At 35.6% G+C, this 27,318-nt stretch overlaps 1 protein-coding gene across 4 annotated transcripts in view; it reads right to left on the bottom strand.

The window, feature by feature from the left end:
• Positions 1–4,612: 4,612 nt before the first annotated feature.
• The window catches only part of LOC149078968 (cell adhesion molecule Dscam1-like), a 121,323-nt gene continuing 98,617 nt past the window's right edge, over positions 4,613–27,318 (bottom strand). The window contains exons 13-28 of one of the 4 annotated variants that reach the window (XM_089241199.1): positions 26,675–26,848; positions 23,921–24,068; positions 22,583–22,731; positions 22,233–22,364; positions 19,370–19,537; positions 19,173–19,243; positions 18,838–19,075; positions 18,571–18,669; positions 17,231–17,416; positions 14,445–14,738; positions 14,066–14,227; positions 10,548–10,789; positions 8,823–8,898; positions 8,320–8,530; positions 6,139–6,263; positions 4,613–5,098 (exon numbers count right to left, since the gene is read on the bottom strand). In XM_089241199.1, the coding sequence (XP_089097325.1) occupies positions 4,998–5,098; positions 6,139–6,263; positions 8,320–8,530; positions 8,823–8,898; positions 10,548–10,789; positions 14,066–14,227; positions 14,445–14,738; positions 17,231–17,416; positions 18,571–18,669; positions 18,838–19,075; positions 19,173–19,243; positions 19,370–19,537; positions 22,233–22,364; positions 22,583–22,731; positions 23,921–24,068; positions 26,675–26,848 (2,576 nt within the window). In that variant the 3' untranslated portion in view covers positions 4,613–4,997. The remainder of the gene's footprint in view (positions 5,099–6,138; positions 6,264–8,319; positions 8,531–8,822; positions 8,899–10,547; positions 10,790–14,065; positions 14,228–14,444; positions 14,739–17,230; positions 17,417–18,570; positions 18,670–18,837; positions 19,076–19,172; positions 19,244–19,369; positions 19,538–22,232; positions 22,365–22,582; positions 22,732–23,920; positions 24,069–26,674; positions 26,849–27,318) is intronic. The other 3 variants (XM_089241200.1, XR_016193865.1, XR_016193866.1) reach the window with 3 other exon arrangements.

Here is a 27,318-nt window from a genome sequence, read left to right as displayed (position 1 = left end):
TTGATTCATTAAAAGCGGTCTTTGACTTCGTCAAAGTCCGGAATTAAAACGTTAACAACAGTATTTCGAGCTTTTACCAACTTGCCGTGGTAAAACCTAGGTCTTAAAGCTCAATCCTAGGTTTTACCGGTCTTCGGGCTTTTACCGTAACATATAAAATAGGTACAGAAGGTTCAGAGAATTTCGAATCGCTGAAATCTCTCGAAGTGATTTCCTTTGTAGTTTTGATATAAATTTTAAAATCTCTCTGTGGAACCGAGAGGTGAACTCGTATAAAATTTTGTGTTTCCACTGTTTCTATTATTTCTTGTCTTTACTGTTGAATCATAATTACGAATAGAGCTGGTGAAACCCGAAAACGTATTAATAAAATATGTGGAATATAGTATATTCAGCAGAAAATTTTCGTGCCTCATATTTTTTCATTTCCAATATCGCAAGAAGAGTTTAAGTGTCAATTTTCTCCAGGAGAAGAAAAATACTATCAGATATTTTTAATATATTTATTTTCGTATTGCGTATTTTTTTTTCAAGAATTTGGCAAATTTCTCGATTTTTTATCCTCTCTTAGGTTCTCCAGCTGTTTTTCATCGAAGAGTTATTTAGTTTAGTATAAACTGGAATATTTTCTGTTCAGTGATGAAGAATTGATTGTGTAATTCTTGAAAAAGCGGAGGTTTGAAGAATTTGCAAGAATATTAAAATCAAGTTCTCTTGGTTTTTTTATGAGATGGTGAATGGGAACATCTATTTTTACTGAATTCTTTTGAAGTTTGGTTTATCTGGTTGTGCTTTTTTTTTAAATATTTTTTAAACTTGTATTTCAGTAATTATTTTCTGTGGTGAACGCTTAAAGTATATGTTTCGATCATCTATATATAGTCGAACTTGAATGATTCGAAGTCAAAAGGCACTGGAGAAAAATTCATATTATGCAATTATTCCATCCTGGATCCGTAAAATAATTACAAATTGCAACTTAATTATCAATATTCACATAGGATAATAATTACCAATTATTACAATTTTATCATCAGCTACGAAACTTTTTAAAAAAATTTAATAATTCACAAGTAAAATGATTGATCTTAGCTGCCACATACCATACTGTGCTGGAATTATCATCAGAATTTCTTGACCATGCTTAAAGGCTAATTTACGGAAACAGTTCATGATCATCCGTTACAAAACTGTTTCCCAAATTTTGTTGAAATATAGTTTCATTGACGTATACTTTCTGCACTCTTAAAATTACGATAAAAAAATTCATATTTGGAACGGGACACATTGATCGATAGTTAGAAAAGCATCATCAGTATCAAGTGGTACACATTTTCGATGCACTCCAGCTGAACTTTGTTAAAATGGGCATTAATAATCAAAGAAAGAGTAGAGAAAAACAGAATTTCCTTACAAACTTTCATTTGTTTTTTTAAGATTTTTTGCTTAGCAAATTGGTCGAGATAATCAAAGTTCGACTTTTGTAGAATATTTCCAAACTGAATTTGCTCATACAAAAATCCTGATTTTTCGCTCCAACTTTGAATTATCCAAAAACTTCGAAATAAACAAGAAATTTCAACGTTAAATTACATAGAAAACACAAGGGGAGTTGGTGAAAGTTTGAATTATCCAAAATTCGAATCAACCACTTTCGAATTAACCGAGTTCTACTATATATTGGCGTAGAGGGTTTTTGCCCGAAACATTAGTGATTTTCTTTTTGTTGTTTTTTTTTAATATATATTTTTTAAAATATGTCTGAAGAACAAGGATGGACTCGTATAGCATTTTTTCTTACTGTTGTCAATTTTTTTTTCTTTGGTAATATAGCATGACTATGAATATAACCGGTGATATCGAAAAATGTATGACCAATACGAGCTCAACTGCACAAAAGATCGTTTAGGCACAGAGATCATTACCATCAAGGTCCACCGGTTCGAATCCGGGCAAGACTACCAGAAAGTACTTTACCTAGGGTAACCACCGATAGATGGCGCTTTGATTCCCACCCAACTCCACCGACTAGAAATTTTCGTAAATACCGTATTTGACCGGAGTTGATGTCTGGTAAACATATATGTAGCTGCGACTTCTATATCTCAATTAAATTTTCTATTGAGAACTCCCCAGTTCGTTAAATAGTGTGTGAGAAGTAAGATGTACTTTTTAAATTTGTTAGTATAAAAGAGTCAAAAATATCGTCAGATCTTGGGATTACCTTTATAGTAGTATGTGCGTATCACCTAGGTCTGGACAAGTTCCCAAAACTTCACACGTCCAATCGGGCAGTTGAAAAATGGGATAGTTTTTTAAATGGGAATTTAAAAAAATAAGAAAATTTAAAAGGGGGATGTGGTGAACAATTAAAAATCGAAAACTATTAAAACCACTAATTATAATTTTGCGCGATGTTGGAGTCGAAAAAGACGTTATCAAGATCGCTGAAATGAAGTGAACAAACACTTCCTCGCGAACCGGCATAAATCAGTGCCGTCTTAACGCATGGGCCCTCCAGGGCACAGCCCGGGGGCCTCACAAAAATGAGATCCGGTTGAAATTTTCTAGAATTTACCAGGTAGGGCCCCCGAAAAACCACTTGGCCCGGGGGCCCATGATACCCTTAAGACGGCTCTGGCATAAATGGGACATAGTTTGCAAACTGGCGAAAATATCTTAGAAGAGCAATTTCCTAACACCTTCTGACTTATTACATTTCTTATTTATACTTTGTATTATAAAGACAAGAAATCCCCTTAAGCCTGACCCCTCTGTTGTCAGCTATTGGTAAAAAATATCTGTTATAGCTCTTGACATAAAATAATTGTTGGTTTTAAACTGGTGTGCAGAATGAAAATATGTATTTTCTGGTATAAAATGCCGATTTTTTTCATTCTTATGCTGCATACTGTCATGAGTTTTATGTGTCAAAAAAATATCAGCTGGTATGTATTTTAGTATTTGCGAAGTGATTTTGCAGAAAACATGAAATCGTAGTAACCGGTATTTTGGCGCATGGAATTTGTACAGGGATGTAGCGTAAAAGTAAAAATATATATATAGGTTTTGCAGCATATTTTCATTTTTAAGCTGCAAATCGGTTTTAAACAGGCAATTATTTAATTTCGAAAATCATATGAGATAGTTTTATTTTCATTCAGTAGATAGCAACAGAGTTGCCAGAATTTCTATATTTGAAGCAATATTTATATACGCAATATTCTCTTCTACACAAAATTGTTTTATCGGTACGGGAAAGCGAATAGAACTCGAACTCATTCATCAATATGTTCAAGGCAACATCTTCTTACACATACATTTTCCAGAGTTATCTTAAAATTTAAAAAAATGAGGGTTTTTCATATGCTCGCGTCAGGCATGTGGTTATAAAAAAATACGTACCCGTTCAAATTTCTTACGTGCCCCGAGTATTTCGGGCAATAGATTTGTCCAATTGAGGTACCCCACTGATAAAATATAGAAAAATGATACGGATTGTTGGGCAACGCTTCAAACAAAAAAAATCCATCATCCATCTACTCGCGTCTATAGTCATCTCATGTCTGAAAAATTATTTTTTGTGAAATATTTAAAAAAATAGATTTATTCTTGTTTCAATTTTCTGAATATCGGCATCGTTTGAAGAGCCACAAATTTTAGTTCAAAAATCGTTTGTTAATACAATTAATAAATATGTGTTAGTAGGTTGCGCAAACACGAATAAAAAGTGATTTTAAGAAATAGTACTTTTTTTCCAATTTCATGTTGAGAGAAAAAAATCCTCTGGTTGTATTCACATACCAGGATTACGAAAGGTATTTCTTCTAAACATAGGAAGGCAATAGAAAATCCACCATAAAAATATAGATATTCGCAATTTAGTATAGTATCTTCAGATGAATCTGTATTTGAACTTTCCGTGCTTGTGAAATGATTCAGAAATTGCATTTCTACGCAATGTCTATTTTTAGTGTATTCGGCTGATGTAATTCGCATTCTAGAAATAATATCTACGAACTACTATCCATAGACCACTTTCGAGAATAGAATGCATTGGTTTCTAATGAACAAAAAGGATACACGAAATTGTATACACCCGTATATTTTTCGCAATGCGCTACAAGACCGAAACTTGAAGTTGAAAATAAAATATTCTAGTGTAAAATACATTCGTTTTTCAAAAACGAAGAACATACATGCACATTCATTCATACATGCACGTATTCATTGTTATATTCCCTGTAAAATCGTAAATAAAATCTCGGAGTATAGAACTAATGTTTGCATTTATTGTTAGCCTTTCAGTTTGGTGTTTGAATAAATTTTATCTGTATACATGTAGTATCGATATTGTGCATCTCAATGCAATCTAATCGGTAGGCTATCTTATTCAGAAATTCAATTTACAACGACAAGTTTACCGTAGTATCGAAATCGATTGCTGAATACGTTTCATAAAATATCGATAGTTCATTAGAAATTCGGTTGTATTAAGTGGTTTTATTCAAAAGCTATTAAGCGGCAGTATTTACTCCAGGGAAGACTGTTTCAACATGTGAGTATGATGTTGAAAATGTGAATGATAACAAAAAAAAAACTGTTCAATGAATAAATTGGTATAAAATACTTTAATCGAATCCAACATATGATAACCCAACATTACCATCATATAATTCCAGGTTAAATTCGTTTTCAGCTGCAAATAAACATTTCAGTACAATCGCCTGTAGTCTTTCTCGAATCCATAAGTAATCAGTCACTCATTTTTATCATTTACGACATTTTCCACAAGTTTCGCAGATTTGATACAGGAGACATTTATTATCTTGTGATATTAAGTTCAGATTTTTGCTATTTGAACGTATAAATAACATTGTCGTCACACTAAATGTGGGAAAGAATTTTTCTTTTAACATGTTTTCAGATTCTTGCCAAATTTCAGTCTTCACTTTTTTTTCTCCTGATACACATTACATTTTTGGTCTGGTTTTTATTCAAAGTTGAAGATGAATACGATGAGAATATATCACTTCCTTGCCCAATGCTATGTGGTACGGAATTTTCTCCTCCAAACGAGGATATAGCATACATTGGCCTGCAAAATACGCGTAAAAAAGTGAATTATTATTATTATTCAATACACAGAGCAGACTCATATTGTGCAAATCTCGTAACCCACAAAATGAACTTTTTGTTATTGATAAAAATATATTAGCAAATATAAAATTTAAAATAACTTTCAATTGCGTACAAGGTGATGATAAAATATCTTTGCCGATTTACAAGGGTTTAGCGACCACAAAAGTTGACGAATGCGAATTTACTTGAAATAAAGGTGATAGCATATGCTCAAGAATGAAAAAAAATGGTCTCACGGTTACGATCACAACAAAAATGTTTCGAAAAATTCGAATGACAACACTCAATTTTATGCATTGCAAAATGATCGGCGCTGTAAAAAATCATGAATGGCGTTGAAACGGTACCTGTATAATCATAAACGCAGGTACCAGACACAAAGAAAGAAATATATGTCAGCACAAGTCATATTACTGCCGCAGGAAGTCCCCCACCGAAAGGTTAGCGCACCAACCTTTTAGCGAGATCTTCTTTCTTTGTTTGTGTTTTGCATCGATGTTTATGGTGATACAGGTACCGTTCAAACGCCATTCGTGATTTTTTACTCCACCAATCAGTTATCAAGGCATAAAAATGAGTGTTGATATTTAAAGTTTTCAATATTTTGAAATTTTCCGTGACCGTAACATTGAGAACTAGAGTTTTGTTTTTCTCTTAATTCTTGAGTGTATACTTTGGAACTCCAATATGTTGAATTTCATTCGCATTCGTTGCTTTTTGCTGCCGGAAGGGGGCTCGTACCTCGGCAAATTTATTTAATGACCAACCCGTATGTATTAAAGATGAATTAAATATTTTTAATTCACATTCGAATTTTTAAGATACAAAATACTAATATAATTAATCATTGAAGCTAGACATCGCAGTTTGAAATAAAGAAGTCTAGCTCCATCTGTCGCGAAAAATTTATCTTTTCGTTAAGTTTTCGCGTTTCATCCAAGATGGGCGAAGCAAGTTACTCTCGACGCGTGTAGCTTAACGTAAGATGTCACGCACCTTCATCTTCGTGGTATTGAAATATGAGCTGATCTCTATCACATTCGGCGTCACTGCTTTCTCCTAGGTCACGTGATCCTGGAAAATCAAAGGTGCCTCGACCATCATCACCCTCGTTAAACCTACTAAATGAAAAAATGGCAATAACGACGTATTTAGTATAACGGGATTTGAAAATATGGTACATATATTTGTGGGCACAAATTTGTTTTCTAGACAGTACACGTGAGAGTTTTACCACTAGAAAGACAGACGGGGGGGGGGTCTGTGTGACCCTGCGTTCTATTTCTGCTCCATACCTCGAATAGGAATGGAACAAATACTTAAAAATATGTCTACTTTTCCTTAATTATCATGTTCTTATCGTATACACCAAAGCTTTTTCATTACCTTTCTTAACAAAGAAGATACGAACCAATATACCTAGAAAGACTGAAGGAGAGTCACACTGACCCTCCCACGTATTTTGGAACACGCTCATCATATAATACTACCAACATTGTCACAATTGATTTTTGTAAGGTTAAAAATTCTTCTAATATTGTGTTTGTGAATCTAATTCGGTGTAATGATTGTACCGAATTATATGTACAACCACATTGAATACACAAAAACAACCTAGAACTACATCTAAACTGATTTCCAAAAATATCAGAGATGTCAATATTATCCGGTCCATCGATTGCGAAGAAACTGCTGCGGATTGAAGAGTATTGAATATCGTGAGAACTTTCTCCTCAATAGGGCGTCAAGGATTGAGAATTTTTTAAGAGAAACTAATTGCTTACAGATACTTGTTTCACGTCACTGTAATTATGTGAATTTTTTCGCATCGGAAGTTCGGTTGAAATCCTTTGGAAAGATCAATGTTAGGTGCTTATAACTTCGTAAAAAATAAAACAAGATATCCTATTTTCAAAACCTAGAAAAACGTATAGCTGAAATACTATCGGGAAGAAAGTAAATTTTTCCCTCCCGAGTTCGTACCCCATTGATTCACATGAACAGGAGTCATTTGCATAGAACTCTTAGAACTCTTTAAAAACTAAATATTAATAAAAATAGATTAATAGATAAAAAAGTTCACCCTTAATTCTTCGTGTTATAAGTCTATTCTGTCTAAGAAAAATATTATACCATGCTTTAAAATATCAAAATACTACCAGAAAAGTTATGGAGTCACACAGACTCTTGTCGTCTTTCTAGATAGTCTTTCCGACCCTTTTTATCAAGTGTTAAATGGAATTACACTAAATCAGTAACTTAGTTAAGAATTTTTCACACTTAAGAAAAAATCTTTATTTCTACTCTTATTTATTTTAAGATTTATTTATTAAAATTTATAGAAATTCATTATTTATAAATAATACATGACTGCTATTTTTTGTTATTTGATTGAACAAACAAACGAAAATGATATTTAATCTGAACTGAATTTTAAATAAATTGGAAAAATTCATAAATTTAATAATTATTTATTTCTGAAAACCCCAAATGGTGAAAAACACTATTTAATCGATAGCGATATGTCAAAATTTCTGACCATAAGATAAATAAATATAATTCCAGATATGAACGAATACAATCTCATGAAAATGTTTATCGACTTCTGTGACCCGACATAGTTAATCTTGAAGATAATCAATATTTCTTCGTATTAGACGTTTCAGATATTTCGTCCGATTACTTTTTGTCTTGTAAGAAATAGTATTTGTAAATCCATTAATAACAGTAATTAATGGATTCACAATTACCCATTCCAAATATTGGCTACCTATTCGAAGATTATCAGTCTTATCTATTTAATGAAGGCATTTACGGCATGGAGGAACATGAATATAAATATTTCGTTTATGTATGGATTTATCTGGGAACATTAAATGAAGCATAAATAATGTTGACAAAGTCAATTACTCAGGTACAACCAAGATTCTGATGAGAATTTATGTACCGGTATGAATTCTTTTTCGTTGAATTGCTTTCCGCCCAAAAGTATAAACGTATTCTGCCTCACCAGATTTTGTTCAAAATAGAATATGCCTATACCAATACGCGAGGTGTGAAAGTGTGAAAAACTGATGTCAATTTTGATGATTTCCTTGTATCGTGTGTTTAAACCTCTGAATGCACATATGAGATGTACACATACACATACAATGTGTTCCCATTTCATTATCTTACCCATCCCGACAGGAGGGGTTTTGAGCATATGGAGCACCTTGTTTTGAACCGGGTTGCCATCTCGAAGAAGACGATGCTCCCGTCGAACGCCGATGACCGCTGCTACGCTCCTGGACGTAGTCTTCTTCTTCGATTGCCGATGACCATCGCCGTCCTGAAGATCCGAGCTCTTTCCAGTGGTGGGACGTTTCCTGATCCCTTGAAGAACGATCTAGAAAACAATCAAATAGGTATTAAGGAAAAAAAAAAGATTAAAATGAATAAATTTCCTCACACGCATAACATGTTTGAATTCAATGTAAATCATATTTATTCATAGCAAGCAAGAATATTTTTCCAGTTATGAATAAGCAATACGAATAGCATTCAATGTCAATGTCTCTATACGCATATCTGTTAGTTAAATATTCATGAGAATGGGTCTCTCTCACTGATATTTTGCATATTCTTTTCTAAGTTTGGGAAGACAATGCGCATTTGCGCGTTTGTTTACAATAACTTACTTGGAAAACTGTACATATGTTCTACTTCTGTTTGGGTCAATTCTTTTCCATCGTGTATATGCTTTGTATCACTTGACTAGAAATGAAAAAAAAAATAATGTACATGTGAAATCGCATTTTAAATAACTCTACAAGATTTCTTCACTATGTACCGTACTTGACAGAAAAATAAGGCTATCCATTAAGCTTCCCGGGATGTTGTAACGGGATTGGATGATTTCTACACGTGTTCTCGTGTATACAAATGCAAAGGCAAATTACCCAACGAGGTCGCTGAAAAGAGACTCCCATAAAAACAAATATGATTACTGTGACTTCCGCAGTAAATTTATTTCGCAAATTGAGATGTAACATGAAAATTTAACCATTCAAGTTGTTACATTTTGATATTTACAAATATTCAATGAGATAAACCTTTTGTGACGCGGCGAACCTTCATAGAAGGCGAAATCTTGCCACGCCTGTTCCAGCATATCCTGACCATTTGAGTCAACTACAGAGTATCAGAAACGTTGTTTGAGTGGATATTGCCCAGTTGGGAGAAGAGATATCTGACTTCATTTTGCGATACGGCGATGCTCTGGCACGTTGGCATAAATAAACATTTGGCATTTATAACATCTCTAATCTTTATAAAAGCTGTTGTCTGAAACATATGTGATTATAACCCCCTTTAGACCTGCTGGAAGGACTTATCAAGTCCCTTGGGGTCACAAAGTATTTGTATTTATGTGGTTTCATGTTTGTATACATGTCTGTGTTTTTGTGATTTGTTTATTAAAAAAACACGCATGAAGTGATTTCAAAATCAACATTTTCCAGAAAGCTAGATTTGTCGTACTGGGTAGAACATGCAGTGTAACATAGGTTTCATTGCCTTCTTTGTCACCAGTTTGAATAGCCTAATCCTTTAGGGATAATAAAATTCATTGGAAAGATGAAATATCCCCTTTTTGGACTTAGCACAGTTAAAGCAGCGAATGGGTTGTGCGATCGACTCAATTTATCCATCTATGTCAGTCTACGTGTAGCTGTCTATAGAATGTCTATAGAAAAATGTCCATAGATGTTGCACGTAATATTTGTGATAAAAAGGGAGAGGCTGTGTATGTGCGCTTGCGATACACATACACACACGAGCGACACAGTGCAAGTTTAAACGTGGATATGTCTTTTAGACTCGTTTAGATAGTGGAATGTGACATATTTGGTTGGTAACTAAACCTGGAAAAGGATTCTTCGCATACATGAATAATTGTGTGATTTGTTTGGACGAGAGCTATATTCATCTTGTACATTTTGTGGCACAGCGTAAAACAGTTGCGTTACGAAAAAGGGTAACAAACCTGGTGCAAGATGTATTTGACATATTATTATGCTTGGCAAACCTGGCGGAAGAGATGTTCAGACTAGTAGAGTACCATTAGATTTGTCTTAACGAGATTTATTTCCAGACACCTAACGCTCGTAAATTTTTATACTTTCTGAGCGCATTTAAGCCTTTAAAGCATTGCTCGCGTTTTAAAATTTTTTGGAGATGCATCTGGAATTTTCAGATAATTATAAAACCCATTCGCGTGGATAGGCCTGAGATAGATCAGTATCAGCTATTTCCAATTTTTCCCATCATTCACATCGATATAGCCTGTATTATATGTATTTACGCATTCATTAAAATAAATCAAACCATACAAGTATGATGAAGAACGTCACAAGCGAATTCACCTGTTTTAGAGCGAACGGTATGTCATACTGCCTTTCGACATGATGCAATGTGGATCTGCCTTCGGTACTGCTGTCACCGGAGCTCCTTTCTTCTAAAGAAATGGCTGGTACCCTGCTAGTAGCATAAGGTGAAGGGAAGTATAATGGATCTTTGGCGTGGACGTAAGAGCCATCGTGTTTCACTTCATACTCCGACATTTGAACGGCTTCTGTATTGATCTCCTTGCGGCTATTTTCGTTTTCTATCGAGAAAAGAATAGAAGAAAAAAAGAAAGAAAATCTTCGTCGAAAACTGCGCCATTTGAGAAACGTAGGGAATAACTTTTCTTCATTCATCTATCCACTCTTGTTCGAAATAGCTCTGAGGGATGTTTCGTGAGATGATAAAATTGATGGGAAAAATCTCTCCTTTTCTTCGAGAAGAAAAGGAAATACAAAGAGAGCAAAATTTATAAAATCAAACTGGAACATAATAATGTATGTGTGCATTAGATTAAGTGAGCAATATTGTGTGCTCTTCAATTTCTCTTAATCTTCTAAAAGTTAAACTGTGATAAAAGTTCTGAATTTTTAGATCGGGGGAAAAATAAAATAAATTATGTACCAAGGAAAGAGCAATCGAGATGTATATCTTCGAAGAAACGTTAAATGAGGGAGACTTTAGTAATTAAATAAGCACCAACGTTTATCAGACCTTCTGTATTCTTTGAGAATTTCATAATAGTATTCCTCAAGCATTAGAAATTATCATCCGGAGTAAACATTTTCATGAATATTCATTTAAATACCTCGAAATTGGAACGTCAGAAACCAGTGATTTGAAAGTTTGAGGGATCGAATTAACCGCAAGATCTGAAAATTAATTTTAAAAGCTATTTCGTAAAACATGTTTATTTTATAGGAAATTAACGTTTCTATTCGATGTATTAAACTTTATGCATAATGCTTTTATTCATTATTGAAGAAAGATATAGTGAATTTAAATATATTTTGCTAGTTATACCCGCTTTAATATATTTAGCAGTATACACGATGCTTCGGTAATGGTGTTTTGCCCAGCAATAACTTCCCAACTCTATATTAGATAGCAATATAGTAAAACATCTACGCTCGATCAGGTGCAACAAACGGAAGAAATGAAATAATAATCGGGGAACACACATAAAAGTTAAATTTGATTTGTATGCGGTCCCAAACTAGAAAAAATTCCTTAGTGAAAATTGATTTTTCTGTTTGTTATACTGAAATAAACTTAGTCTAATATTTGGATTGAAACTCCCCGAGATATCAGTTATTAGTTTTTTTAATAGATAGTAATGATTAAACTAACAGTCGTCATAGATAACCGACATGAATTAAATTTTGTATGCGTGCTGTTCAGGTGATGCGAAAGAGATTGGTAAAAAGAAAAATAAGTAGTTGCTAATTTCCACCGCAAGGAGTGAATGTGGTACCGTAATGATGGCAATTGACGTGATAAGACTACTCCGTCGAGCACATAATTTATTATTAGTCGGTTCTTTTAAATACATTTTGGACCGTTCTAACTTTAATCATCACACAGTACCTTGTGATGATAAATATGAGAACTATTTTTGTCGCTCCCATTCTTTCCCTCTATAAATATGAAACTTGACTACTAGATGCAGTGGGAACGCCATAATGGTTAGTAATGGTTAAGCAATTACGTGATGGAGGATCTGGTGATTACTGGTGATTACGTGATCCCCGATCTGGCTTGAACACATAATTTTGATTTTGCTCTTTGGAATACACTTTTGACCATTTCTAACGTCACTTGAATCATTACAACGCCACGTGATGATGAAAAAATCAAACTCACTTACTTACTAACCGAAACGGCGACCCAGTCCATATTCCGAAAAATTTCTAACCGATAGGTCACCGCTGAGGTAAAAAAGAGTATGATGGGGGGCAAGCAGAGTCAAGAAGGTGTGAAAAATCAAAGTATCGTATCGAAAAATACACGCTTACAGTTAAAAGCAAGGACTGCTGGGAAGAAATTTACATTGCTTACGAAATTGGGTATGCATGAAATTACACCTGGCACCACCGGAAAGGATGGAAAAGTGCGTGCCATACTGTACAAAAAAAAAAAACTACACCGAGATGCAACCTGCGGAAGTTGGTGTATAACAGGTGCTGGAACAAAAAATCAGCGGCCGGGGAAAAACCCACACGCAGGTCCGCCGCACCTCAAATATCCAACACTACACCGCTTCATCAAAATATATGAAAAAACAATCCACTTACAAACTATATGAGCACACAAACAGCCGGGGGAAGTACCACGCACTCCGCAGTTCATCAGAATAATAGAATAATGTGTGAGGTGTGAATACAATGGTCGCATGATGCACAGTTACAGGACGGAATACATGTACACGAAGCGTATCAAAATTACACGAAGAAAAGTGAGAAACGGGTTTGTTAACAATGTGAATACATCGAGAATATTTTGAAGGAGTTTTGGAGAAAATTATGGGAGGGATTATACACGCCATCATCGTATAATCTTGTTTATAATTTTGATTGCCTATTGGCGTTTGTTGTTTCGATTTTAATTATCTTTTATGATTTCAAATTGACGATCGTTTTTATATATATTTTATTTTTTGTTGCCTTCATCTGTGTGAGGCAAGAATGTTTTGTTATTTATAATAAAACTTTCTGGATACAACCATCCTCCGGGAACCCTTCGATATCTCTCTGAGATGGGAAAGGAAACGGGGGTGTGTCCAGTCCAGCGGGATGCCAGCGGGGTAAAACAAAGGCTGATTGGGACTGCTGGCCCCTCCATACACGGATTCGATGGTCATCGGAATTCATCGCTGAAAAATATGTGACGCCAGTCTGCTGGCAACCTTGATAATCGGCTACAACACCACTCTAGACAACTCTGTCGATGTTGTGGGGTTAAAGGCCACTGTGAGCTTAGCTTAACTTCGCCTCAGCGAGGTGTAATGAGATGGTGGAAAGCATCACGGGTGATACGGAAGAGGCTGTAGCCTGTCGCACAATCTTCCTTCGCATTCGTACACTTTGGCCATCCAGAGCCTTCATTCCGCCATGCAGTAACCATTGTTGCCAGCACTTTTGCACAGTCGTGCCCGTACGGGCCTGCCAGCTTCACACATCCCGACTTTGTCTAAAGGGAACTGCAACGCCGAAATCCGCGGTTCCTTCCGATTCCAGTCCGCGATCATTACCTGGTTTATAACATTGCTAGTTGCGCAGTAGAAATGCGCGCTATGACCGAAGTTGACAATCATTGGCCTTGATAATTTAATCATTGGCATACTTGATATAAAGAAAATTACACGCTCAATTTCGAGCAGATCGAATTACTTTTTTATGGGTGCTTTATTTATTTATTTTTATTTTAGTGTATTCTTATTTTTCGAGAGAGTGTATATGGAAAGCTAAATTTTTTTAGCAACTCTACTGAATTATTGAATTAGAAATTCACGTGGTTTTCTTTTATCCAACGTGCTTACCTTGGTAATGGTTTGGGCCACTTCTCCTTTGAAAACTGAGAACACATACGACGATCAACACTGTTACAGATATCATGATTGTTACGACGACTGGTGCAACAATGGCCAGATTCGTGTACAACGGTGCCGTACTTTTGACTATAGGATAAGTAGCCGAATTATCTGTTCAAGGAGACAATTGAAAAGAAAATTCAATCATATATATATATTATGTGAAATTCTGCATCTGATTTTCACAAGAAATTCACTTTTTTACTTGAATAGTTTAAGTTCACGTATGTTAAAATTATCTTTATTTACATTTATTTTCGCCACGTATAGCCGAAAATTATTCCACCGCAAAAATTGAATTTTTGATGCAGCATATATTTACACTTACCGTCATTGAATACGCTCGTGCTGAACGGATACTCAGCTTCAGTTGCCCCAGCATCATTATGAGCAGTCACGTGTAGCCTGTACCACATACCAGGATACAATCCATCCAGTTCAAACGGATCTGATTGCATGAGGACGTGATCAGAGATCAGAGTCCATTCTATTTCTGTCTCCATTCGGAACTGCAGCACGAAAAACGTTATCGGGCAACCTCCGTCTTTCCATTCTTTCAGGTGCAGGTATGCCATCGTCGAGTTCAGCTGAATAAAAGTTTGCTGAGGAGGAGCAACTGGAGCTGGAACACAGAAAAACATTTTTTTTATTAGAAAACAGGAAAAGGTTTACATATTTCGATATTGTCTCACAATGGAGGAAGAAAATGACTGGAATTATTCCGGAAAATATGTTACTGATCCATGTTTACTACATTTCTTCGGACTTCGTGCAGAGCAGCGTGTAATTTCTCAGAGATTAGGAAAATTAATTTTCATGGCTATTTTCCTTGTTACATGTGTTACTCAAAATTCTTTCTACGAGGGTCATTTCCAAAGTAATGCACAAGATGACACCACTGAGGAATGGATGATAACATCTCATTATAATTGAAGAATATATATGCCATTATAGTGAAGTCAATTGTTGAAAGAATGTGAAATATGTGTGGACGGATGTTTCTTTATTTTTTTAGTGCAAGTCGAATTTTTGTAATGAGATGTTTTAAAAAGGTCCACAGGCATCTCTGGTGCTACTTTCTTTCAAACCGAGTACAACTTTGATCTATCTCTCTCCATCAAGCCATGGGCAATTTACTGCCGAGTAGGTTGTGCCGGAAGTGCGTGTACATATATCTAACAGTCTGAGTGCGCATATTGTGTTATGTCTGGTTTTTCAGTGCTGTTATCTATATTTCAGAAGCAAGTGTAATGATTGAATATCCGTATGTTCTGAAAGTACGGTAGTAATTTGGTACTACTGAAAGAAAACATTTGATTTTGAAGTTTTCAACTTGAATGTAAAGCATATATATTGCTGGCTATTTTTTTTTTCTTTGTCTGTAAATATACCCTGGACGTGGGTGGGGGACTTGGAACCGAAGATAAAAATTCAGTTAAACGAGTGAAGATTTTCCCCACGTGACCCATAATAATTTCAACGAGTACAATCAAAAAACGCCCAGCAAATGGTTTTTTTTGCTAGCGTATGGCAACATAGGAATGAACCCTCGTGGCAGGTATAGTTACGTAAAGATCAAATGTAATGGTACATTTTTCCGGGACATATAGCAATGCTTCTGAAAATTGCACAAAACTCCATTTTACACACTTCAGATTTTCATTGTGCATTGCGATACACGCTCACATTTTAGGACGTCTTTGGGGAATCCACCATATATATGTATATATATATATATATATATATATGTATATATATATATATATATATATATATATATATATATATATGTATATATATATATATATATATGTATATATATATATATATATATATGTATATATATATGTATACGTGTATATATATATATAATATGCGTCATGTTTTTCCTACTATTTAACCTTCATGAGTATGCTTCCATCATTCAGGGATGATGAGCGTAGCAGCGTACTCCATCATCTCAGGTGTTAACCTGGATTTTTTTTCGAAGAAATATTTCAACATGAAGTTCTTAAAATGGGTATAGATGGCGTACGCATATATTCTAGCATATTATTATTTCTTTATTTTTAAAAGGTTTTCTTGTACTATGTGGTACAATTTTACATTGGTGAGGGGTGGTAGAGTTCCTGCCTGCCCCGATCACTGTTTTTCTTAGTGATTGTGGATTCGAACCCAGATTCTCTGTTTATATCACTTTTTTTCCTCGATTGCATTATACAATGAAATCTGTACGAAACGGAACGTGAAAAGACTGAAATAATAACCCATTTTAGACAGGGCATTTTAAAAAGGTGCATATACACACACACACGTGTGCACATAAAAAATCATTAATCAATGAAGGGTCTATTTTTGATTCCGTCGAAGACAGGTTCCCTATCATAAAATATCCGTGTTAGAGAGGTTTCACTGCACAGCGATACCTCGGCTTAGGAAGTTATTTGCTAATGAACGCGATTCCGGAACGAATTATCTTCGTTATCCGAGATATCATTGTATTTGCAACGTATAAGTTTGGGTGTCATCTATCTTTTACAAAACACAACTAGAAAAGAAAAATAATTTCTGTTTTTGCGCAACCGTTTTGAGAGCAAGTTTTCTCCGACTATTCCCGCAGCCGAGGGGTTAAATACGTATTACTTTACGCCTGTTATACTATTCACATATGAATCCACAAAATTGTGTCTTATTCCTCCAAGTTACAACAGCCAGTCCGGGGATACAAAGCAAAACTTTTCACTCTGATATCTGAACCATCTGAGCACTTAACTAGATAGAGTAGTACCTTCAATGAAATAGGAATGTTACAACATGGCTTCATTCAGGATTCCCCAACGCATTCAGATTCCCTTTATTATAAAATATAGACTACAGATAAATGAAATGCCAGCGTGTTCACTGCTTATGGAATAGATTACCTCTATTCTGTTATATAAGATATTTTTCAGGAGTTATTGTTTGAATGAGTTAGTGAAGAAAATCTAACGATAATTTCTCCTGAAATAACAAATTTAAGATCTCGTTCATAAACGTTAGCACATCAGCTATATAGAACTATATAAAACTATACGAATAAGTAAATCAATGTATATATAGTTATATATTACGTACCTACCCCTAGAGTCTTTGCTGAAACGGTATCGCTTGGTAAACCTTCACCGACCTCATTGAAGGCGGTCATGTAGAAATGATATCGTGTCCCACATTGAAGGCTTTCGAAAGTGAAATCTCTCCGTTCTTTGGTTACTCTGGTTTCGTGCCAAGCACCAAGTTCTCTTTTGTAGTGAAGTCGGAAACCTGAAAATCGAGAAGATACTGTTTTTTAAATTCGTTTATTTTTTATAAATATTCTCGATAATAATTTCAAGTATGGTTTTATTCCAGTGAGAACAAACTTTTACGAGTTTCAGACATTTACACACACAATATGTTCGCCTAAACTTTCGTGCAGCCGTCGTTGAATGGCAAAGAAACTATTCACACTGGCTATTTCATGCGTGAGTTAAAATCTCACCGACATACTCCTTTTTTTCCATCACACCGATTAAAAAAGTCAATTAATTTCCAAATCTTTGAAAGAAAAAGCCTTGAATATACAACTGCAATATATCAAAAATTTCAAGTGTAGTGTCAAGATGATAAGCCTTTTCTTCCCACTGCGTTGATCACTGATGCTTCAATATGGTAATCAAACGTCTTAGCTTTTTGCAACCAGAATTTTCCAGTTGGCGTGCCGAAATAGCACAGGGCAATTAACAACAAGCCATAGAGACATTAAGAGTTCCACGGTCTCTATAATCAGTCGGTCTTTTTGTAAGACTCTTCTTTCCCGAAGGGAAAAGATTCACTGAAATAACGTATACGGTGTTTGCACATGATGAGTATTTAAAAAGCACAGTGTTACCAATCTAGAAGTACTTCATATAGGCAGAAAGAAATATTTAAAGATCAATTCCGTTGATCTTTACCCAATAAGTAGTACAGATTACCTGCTTATACGCGGTGCTGTGTAATCCAAAGATGAAATTTTCACTACTTCAAGGAAAAATACCACCCTATAGCCAACACCATCTATAGCAGAAGGCCTCGGCACGAAGCTCGCGACATCTCTGAAGAAGGTCATCTCACCTACAGCCATTGGATATACTAGAAAAAAGGGCGAAGGGGGCGCATGCGTCGGCCTGCCATATCCAATGGGTATAGGTGAGATGGCCTTCTTCAGTGACGTCACGAGTTTCGCACGGAGGCCTTCGGCTATAGATGGTGTTGATATAGCACGCAGCGGTGTTTTACTATATGTAGAAACTTCGTTCCTCAATAATGAAGTTTTAAGAAATAGAAGGGTGTTTCGTCCAAATTTTGCAGAAAAGAATATCGATTTCTCTTCTCATAACTATACACTATCTATAACCAAATACGCATGAATCAATCTGATATTTTTGTATACTCACCAATTATTGGACTTGATTCTGCACTTCTTAACCTCCACTGAATCTGAATCGAAAAGTGAGTCGTTGTTCCAATTGATAAAATAGGATTTGAAGGTGGATCTAGATCACATGAAAAATAAATAAAGAGCATAAATCAAGTACATTATTACTGTAGAGAATTTTTCCTGAACATCTGCAATAACAAATGCAAAATCAATTATCAGTGCACTGTTCCCAGTGTTGATTTGTAACAAGGAGTGGTACGCAGAGTAAGAAGTTTTGCCTTACCATTGTCTTTCGTTTTCACTATAACTTCATCAGACGGTGGCCCAGCGCCTTTCCTATTAAATGCCTGCACTATCACACTGTATGAAGTCAGGCGCTTCAGATTGGTGATCAGACACTCGTACCTGAAGTCTTCCGTCACCTCCAGAGTTTTATATGTATATGGTTTCGGTGATCCCTGAAGCTTATAGCCGACGTAGTAGCCAGCTATGCGGCCATGCTGCTGTTTTGGATCCGGAGGCTGAAATGAAAAACGCAAGTGATTGATGAACATGGAAAATCTATTCCTCACTTCATATTGGTTCGAGAAATTAAAATTCAGCTGTTCACATACTTACTTGCCATGACGTTCTAATCGTATGAGAACCAATCGCTTCTGCACGTACAGTCAAAGGTGGGCCTCCGGGAACTGTAATGAAAATTAATCCTTGAAAGTTCACTATTTTAGGATCATGTTAATAAAGGTACTTGAGATTATTTAATGTGTGTAATCTGGCATTAATAAAAATAAATGTTTTAAATTCCAATCAAGCACCTTCCATATCTGTGGTAGCAGTTATAACGCTGCTGAAATCACTTTTTCCAAAAGCATTGTCCGCCATGACACGGAACTGATACGACGAAGCTGGGTGTAGACCGGATACCACGATTTTACTGTCTGCGCCAGATGCGGTCATTTCCTTACCGTCATCTTTCCATGACCCTGTAAACGCACGCGAGACGAGTATTAAACCACGGTTTTTCAATCAATTTCTCATAAACTATAAACTACAGTGGAACTACGGTTAACGATGTGATTTGTTTATTTATTTTCAAGTTATCACAGCTGAGCTGAAGGTTTTTCGCTCCCCCCCCCCCACACACACACGTACTGTTGCATTGTGGGTAATATTTTTCCCTGCTGTCTCGGCTCAGCGTGCCTCACTCAAAAAACAAGCACACTGCGAGCATGATCGTTTACGATACGAAACGATGTAACATTGTAATAACGCGTATGTGCGCCTGAAGGGGTTTTTTTTTTTAAATTCGGCTTGGGAAAAGGTGTGGTACATTAACTGATGGATCTCCTTTGTACGCAACAGTAAGTGTTTTGTTTATGAACCCTATCTCGTCTCAGGAAGAGAAAAGAATGAGGAGAAATACATCGATTCAAATGATATTGGAGAGATATATGACTCTCATTCAAAAAATTCAAGTATAGTGAAAACTGCATGTGTTTGATGTTTTAAAATAAATGTCTTGAGAAATAAACAGTGGAAATGGATGAAAAAAAATTTACCGTGCTCTGAAGACAGAAAATATCATATATTATTCACATCTTCACTCAAAGTCAATATAGAGTATTTTAAAAAACGAGGTTGCAATCATTCTCAAAACTAGAACACTCTGGAGAGGTGAAAAAAACTTTCAAGCTGTTAAAATTTTCGTGAATATTTCTTATTGGTTGACGCTGACGGCAAAATTAGCATAAAATATTATATTGCGCGTGCGCTACTACTATAAATAGCTGCTGGCAAGCAAGTTTTAGTTATACGTTGAAAATTTGCCGAAAGAAAGACGTTCCGATTTCTACCGAACTTTTCATAGTGAGGCTATGGGAAAAAGGCCTAACTCAATAGAAAAATGCCCGAAAAGCAAGATGTTCTCAAGCAATTGTAAGTAAAATTTTAAGCAACATCAGTTTTCAGAATTATCGTGGTAATAGTGGTCGTAAGCCAGCAATTACAAATCGTCAAGATAGATTGGCGAAGAAAACCGTGTGGGAAACGTCTTCGGAGGTTTGCGATTTATAGAAAGAGATAAGGTAAGCAGGAGTGCATCATCCTCCGACGCACTCAGACGAATGAATAAATTTGGATTCCAATTGCGTGTACCTAAGAAAAGCCACTTCTAATTCCCAAGGAAACACTGCTAGAGTTCGATAGGGCAAAAATATGCTAGCATGGGGGTCAACTAGATTGATGAAACATACTTTTTAGTGATGAGTTAATATTTTGCGTGTCCCACAGTCATCAAGGCATCCGATCCGCGTTTGGCTCTGCAAATCCGAAACATTCACTAAACAATGTTTCAAACGCTCAGTGAAATTCGTTACTTATGTTATAGTGTGGGGCTGTATGAGCGCTGGAGACCCAGGAAAGCTTTGCATTTTGAATGTAACGGTAAATTCTAGTGCATACGAAGAAGACTTGGAGAATTTCATGCTACCACCATCCGATGACTTATTTGAAGACAATTTCACTTTCCAACAAGATTTTGAATTTGGTCATACTTCAAAGACGAGAAAGAATTGGCTTAAAAGTAATAAAGTTTAAGTGCTTCCCTGGCCTGCAAATTCACCCGATTTGAAAAATCTGTGGACCGTCATGAAAAGACGCCTGCAGCAATTCAACCCAAAGAACAAAAATGAACTTTCGTCTAACTTGAAATCCGTGTGAGACAATATCTCTAGCAATTACTGTAAAAACTAGTCAGTGATATGCCAAATCGTTTACGAGATGTTACTCGTATTAGGGCAAAGGTGGGATGCCACTTAGTATTAAATGTTTCTGAATTGTTTGTTTTGAAAAACGTATATACTCTTCCTTTACAGTTTATTATAATTTCATCTGTTGCGCTTGTTTGGAATTTCTAAAATGATGTCTTCATTGAAATAGGATATAATACAAATTTAAAATCAAATTTTGCGTTTTTCACTATATTCTGATTTTGAATGGGAGTAGTGTAGAATGTGGGAATCTGTGCAATATCCAATGGAGAAACTTTGAAACAATGGAGAATCCAATGGAAAATATTGAAAGATTTTGAAAAAAAAAATGTAGAAAAAATGTTGTAGAAAGTAACCAATCAGATGAAGCAGTGGCAAAGGGAGCAATAAATCTATCCAGAAACAATGCAATTTCCCATTTTCGCAAAATCCTAAAAAGGAGGCAAAAGTACGCGCCATTGGGTAGGTTATTTTTCGAAGTCACACAAAAACCATAAGTTTGCAAATAACAGTGAGTCCGTAAATCGTCCTAAACGATAGTCCTCCTATTTCTCGTCATCTAGAGCAATTAAATTTGTGAACATTACCGAATTATATGTTTGTATTTATGACGTTATTATATTATACATATTTTATTGTATTATTTGTTATTATTATTACTATTGTGTGGTATTGTTGATTGTACTTTTTATTAGTCATATTTATATGAATGAATAATCGTGGAACAAATTTCATTCGAGTTTCCATCATTCCCTACGAGAAAGCTTGATTCTATGTACGAATGATTCGGGCAGCGAGCACATTGGCAGAGCGAATAAATTAAGCTCGCAAACCGAAGTTCCACTGTATATTGAAAGGATGAAAGTTTTGTTGAACTCGAATCTGAAAATGAGTGATATATAGTTAGTACCTGATGTAGGCTTATGCTGTATTTTGTATTGCAAGATCGGACTGTTACCGGAGTAGGGCGGAGACCACGAGAGAGAAACAGTCCTGCTTGTAGCATCGTTGGCAGAAAGCTTGAAAGGTTTATCCGGTCTCTCTGCAACAACAGGGCGTATCGAATGAAAAATAGACGTCATTTGTAATAGACTAACTAATGCAATATTTTTGAAGAAAAACTTTCTAATATCTTCAATATAGACTGTAAATGATGATTTTTTCACTAATTAAAAAGCCGTGATTTGGTAAAACAAAACTGATTACAAAATAAAATGTATTTTTAATGTTCATCTGTGACATTTAAAATTAGTTTATTACCCTGCACTATTATCTGGATATTCTTCACGTCTTTGCCGTAAGAGTTTTCAGCAAGGCAAGTAAACAAGGACGAGTCTCTCCTGTCAGCAGATTGTATCCGAACCTCAGAAGTCACGCCTTCGTCAGTCATCGTCTCATCTATTGTATACCTATCGAACGAAACCATGTTCAGAAATCCAAAGTAATTAGCCAAAGGTTAAACCATCAAAGGCTCATCCACGTACCTGATAAATGCTTTTACCTCCCTACATACCGGTATTTATATGTAACTCAGAGGAGGATTTACGGTTTTGCCGCCCTCATCCCGTTGTAGTCCGATTTTATTGACCAACCCTTTCTCAAATTCACCGCCCTGAGGAATATATTACTTAGCTCTTTCTCCCTTTCCTGCAAATACTCATCTGTATTTGCCTACAAATTGTAATATATATTGTTGAACTGAAAATTTCCGTCAAGGAAATTTTCCACACGGACGTCACTTACAAGTCTTACCTGCGTGAGGGTTTTAAATGTACCTGAAAGCGTCTTGAGTCGGCATTACACTATAAAAGTTCATTTATAAATCTGAAAACAACCAACAAGACTATTTGCTACAATTGCTCAAGTGCAACCAAAACACTTATTGGTTGAATTTTTTAAGTTTTATGAAATAGCTTTTATAAAACTTTTATAGTTTAATTCCTGCCTTCGATGCAAACTACAAATCAAACTACTTCTTTACCGCACGCAGAATCCGGTCATATCATCATACGGCTATTTCCTACAGATGGAGTGGGTCGGGGAAATGAAATTGCTGTTACGGTAAATGAGATAAATCAGTCATTACACATAATGACCGGTTATTATGCATATTTACCATACAGCCGTATTAATAATTTTGATAAACGTATCATATTTCCCGGAGAATATGCATAATATCTAAGTGCGTTAGTAAATTTGATTTAAAAAAAACTTGAAATTTGTCACCTTTATCTGTGATTATGCATGACTACTCTAGTGTAACTGGTAAATTTGATAAGTATGAAAAAAATTCCACACGAGAGTTTAGTATGTGTGATGAACATGGTCCATCCTATTCATCGCATTAGAAAATTCAAACACTTCGATCATATATCCCCGACACATGCGTTCTTCCAATGTAAACATATTCAAGAAATCAAGTCTTGCTTCATAGCTCAAGCCTTTTGTGCCCACAAGAGCACGCGTAGCTCTTCTCTGCAGCCCCTCAACCAAATCTATCTCCCTCTGGTCTCCAAACCCTTACGGCACACTCCAATGTAGGAAGAATTAAGTATCGGAAAAGCGAAAGAATGACTTTAGGAGAATAATATTCCTTACTGTTTTTCTATTTGTTTATCGAGTGGATGTTCATCTTTCTTCCATGTTACTGTAAGCGGTCTGTCACCAAAAGCCTGGCATTTCACAGTAACTGGTTCTCCTCTCCTCACCGTCTCAGCTGTGAATTCTTCTTTAAAATGAGCTGGCACTAAAATTTGAGTAGAAAGAGGGGGAAAAATCAATAATGGCACGTAATCGATCATACTATGTTAAGCTGAATACGAGTTTATAATGAGGGTGTTATTACACGCTTATTAAATTCATGTCTGGATTCAGGTTTGATATTTTTTTTCTTCCATAATGAATGCATAACTATACACAATAATTATAAAATCGATATTTAAAAAAAAATCCAACAGAAAGACCTTAAAAATTATTAAAATTTAAAAAAAATTTAGAGACGTTGTTTCAGCCCGAAATATATTGAGAAAATGTTTTCTGGATATTACACTTAACGAATCTCTGTAGAGTATCTTTCGGTAATCGAACCTCCGTCCACTTTGATACCGGGCAAGTGCGCTAACCAATACACCAGAGACACGACCTTCACTTCCTCATAACATTCACTATAGACGTGAAGCGCCAAGTGGAGGCATTGCAGCATCCACCAAATCGTGAATATCCAGGTTCGAACCCCGTTGATGGCACAGTGGTGGCCAGCTGAAGTTGATTTTCTGCAGTTTTTCTACTTCGAGGCGTGAATACGAGCCAGTCTCCCATAAAAAAAATTGCCGCAGAGGGCAAGCAGACCTACAGCACGATAATGACATAACGTGAAAATTAAAGCATTTGCCACCTTCAGTTCAAAATATGGAAGGCAGATGGCGCAACCAACAAGATCATGAAACAAGCACAATTCTGACAACATAAATACGTTAGGGTCACACATACACTGAGAACCGGCATGTGTACAAATTCGTAAGAAATTCCGTAGAGTGATGTTCACGAGGTGCATGTGCGGTCAAGTAGTAGTACTGGCCTCCACAAAATAATAATAATAATAATAATGAAATAAAATAACACCCGCCTTTACTATCAATCAGCTGGGCAACCACTGCCGTAGTGAAATGTGGGCTGCAATGTGTCCATTCAGTGCTTCACGATAATAATGCGTGCTGTAAGGAAATGAAGGTTGTGTCTCTGGTGTATTGATTATCGCATTTGCCCAGTAAGTAAAAGGACCAGGCCACGATTCACAAAAAGAGACTTTTCAGCATAACATAAAAAAAAATTACCTATTTCTCAGGAGAATAAAGTTATTTCCATAAATTTCATAGTTTGTATTTAATTCGGTTTTAATTTCCTTTTCTAGTTCTTCAAAGATTATAATGATGCAGAGTTTTTATGCTGTGGTGAGTTCGATAGAACAGATGTGACTTTATTTGAACATATGATATCGAGAAGACCCGCATAGCCGACGATACTGAAGTTACATGTATTATTATTTGAATAAAATATCTTCACATCGGTTCTTGGAATACATGTATTCCACTGAAAGACAAAAAAATATGAAAATAAAAAAAATCTAGCCCCAACTATAAATAGAATTCTTATCTCTGGTTCTTGCCGTTCTCGTATCATGGTTTTTCAAATACGGATACGTGAGCACGACGCGCAACTACATTGTTTGCCCTGTGTAAGTGATTTCCGCAGTCTACGGGAGCTTGACAAATTTTTTTGTTTTTTTCCTGGATGGAGAAACTTTCATTTGATGAGAAAATTCCACGAATTTGATATATTTCGTATAGTTTTTGGTTATTCCAAATATGATTAGCATTTTTCTGCTAAGCGAATTTCAATAAGAACTGACTGCATAAAATATAACTCAAGTCTAATTATAACAAATTTGTTAACCCTGATGTACATACAGGTTGATACAAAAGTCAGTTAACATTTGAAAGTACAATAATTCATGGAATAATGTACGTAGAGAGATAAAAAATTATCGCTCATGCTGGAAACGACATGAAATTTTATTGAAACTGAAAATAACCACAAGAATAGTCAACAGATATTTTATCTACTATTAACTAATATATTAATCCTTTCAGACGCGAGCATTCATATTTGTATAATTCTCAAGATTTTTTTCCATTTTGATGCTCATAAAATACATTAAAAACACAAATGTTTTAAAATCATTAATATTTTTCAAATTTTCAATTTTTTTCTTTTTTTTGTGGAAAATTCGTTCACATTTTCTTCAGTCAAGGTGATGCAGGTTATATTCATCTTCACATGCAATTGTTTCCAGAATTTTATTGCAAAAATTGCATGCAACAAATCATATTTTACGTGAAGGCATTTTCTCATGGAACCAATCTTAAAAACCCCCTGAAAGTTCACCCTCTGATGAAAGCCCCCCCCCCTCTTCAAAGTTCATATTCTCCATAATTTCAACTCGAAATTAGCACAATACTTTGTCAGAACTCCCTGCGGTTAAAACAATAATTTCTACAGAAAAAGCAACCCACCCAGATATGCGTGCAATGTCTGAAAGAGTTAATTAATTTTTGTTAACAGATGCATTGTAATGCTATAATTCTCACTTCTGTTATCATATACTAATGGCAATTGCTATATTTATTTTTTTAATGTTTTACTAAAATCACATGTCGCTTCTAAGCGCGTGTCAATTTTTATCCATGGTACGCTCATCATTCCGTGAATTATTGGACCTTTCACATGCTAACTGACTTTCAGAATAATCATACGAACGTAACTGCTGAAATTTTGAATGACGAATTTTAATACCTCGTATAGATAGAGTTATCACAGTGCTGATACCCGAACCTATACCATTAGTTGCTTGGCACATGTAGTACCCTTCGTCATTCCTCTGGACATTACGAATCGACAGAGAGCCGTTCACGAGCGTATGTATATGCGCATCAGTCGACAGGCCCTTGTACTCACTAGACAGCGCACCTGTACATGAAAGAAAATTTGGGTTATTAGACAAAAAGCGAGACACACATACGTACAATGCGAACGCCTTGTTTAATGAGCAAATGGGATAGAACCATTAAAATCGTCGAGAAATTGCGCAGATTAATCATGCTCATCCCCACGTCACAAGTCTTTCTTTGATATCTCTTTCTCCGTCCGCAATACCAGAAATTTATGATTATGAGTTCTTATCACGGTCGCCGATCGCAATAATCTTCAGAATTTCACTCTACGCACGTCTAATCCAAGTTTAATGAAGCAAGGTACCCCAGAAATGTGTTAAGCACGCACAACACTGGAACATTAATTCTCTTTACATTTATTGCATTACTTTAAACGATTTCGTTGAAAGAGTCTCTGTCTCACGTTTTTCCTCCGGAATTTTAAATAGTATGCATGAAAAGCGCTAATTTCACATGCAAGCACATTTGCATAAACCTAACCTCGAA

This window comes from Pholcus phalangioides, unplaced genomic scaffold (genome assembly GCF_987345545.1).
Source record: "Pholcus phalangioides strain wild (caught in Gottingen) unplaced genomic scaffold, Ppha-v1.0 ptg000013l_1, whole genome shotgun sequence".
In the NCBI taxonomy this organism is placed as follows: Eukaryota; Metazoa; Arthropoda; class Arachnida; order Araneae; family Pholcidae; genus Pholcus; species Pholcus phalangioides.
This window is presented reverse-complemented; position numbering and strand designations above follow the sequence as displayed.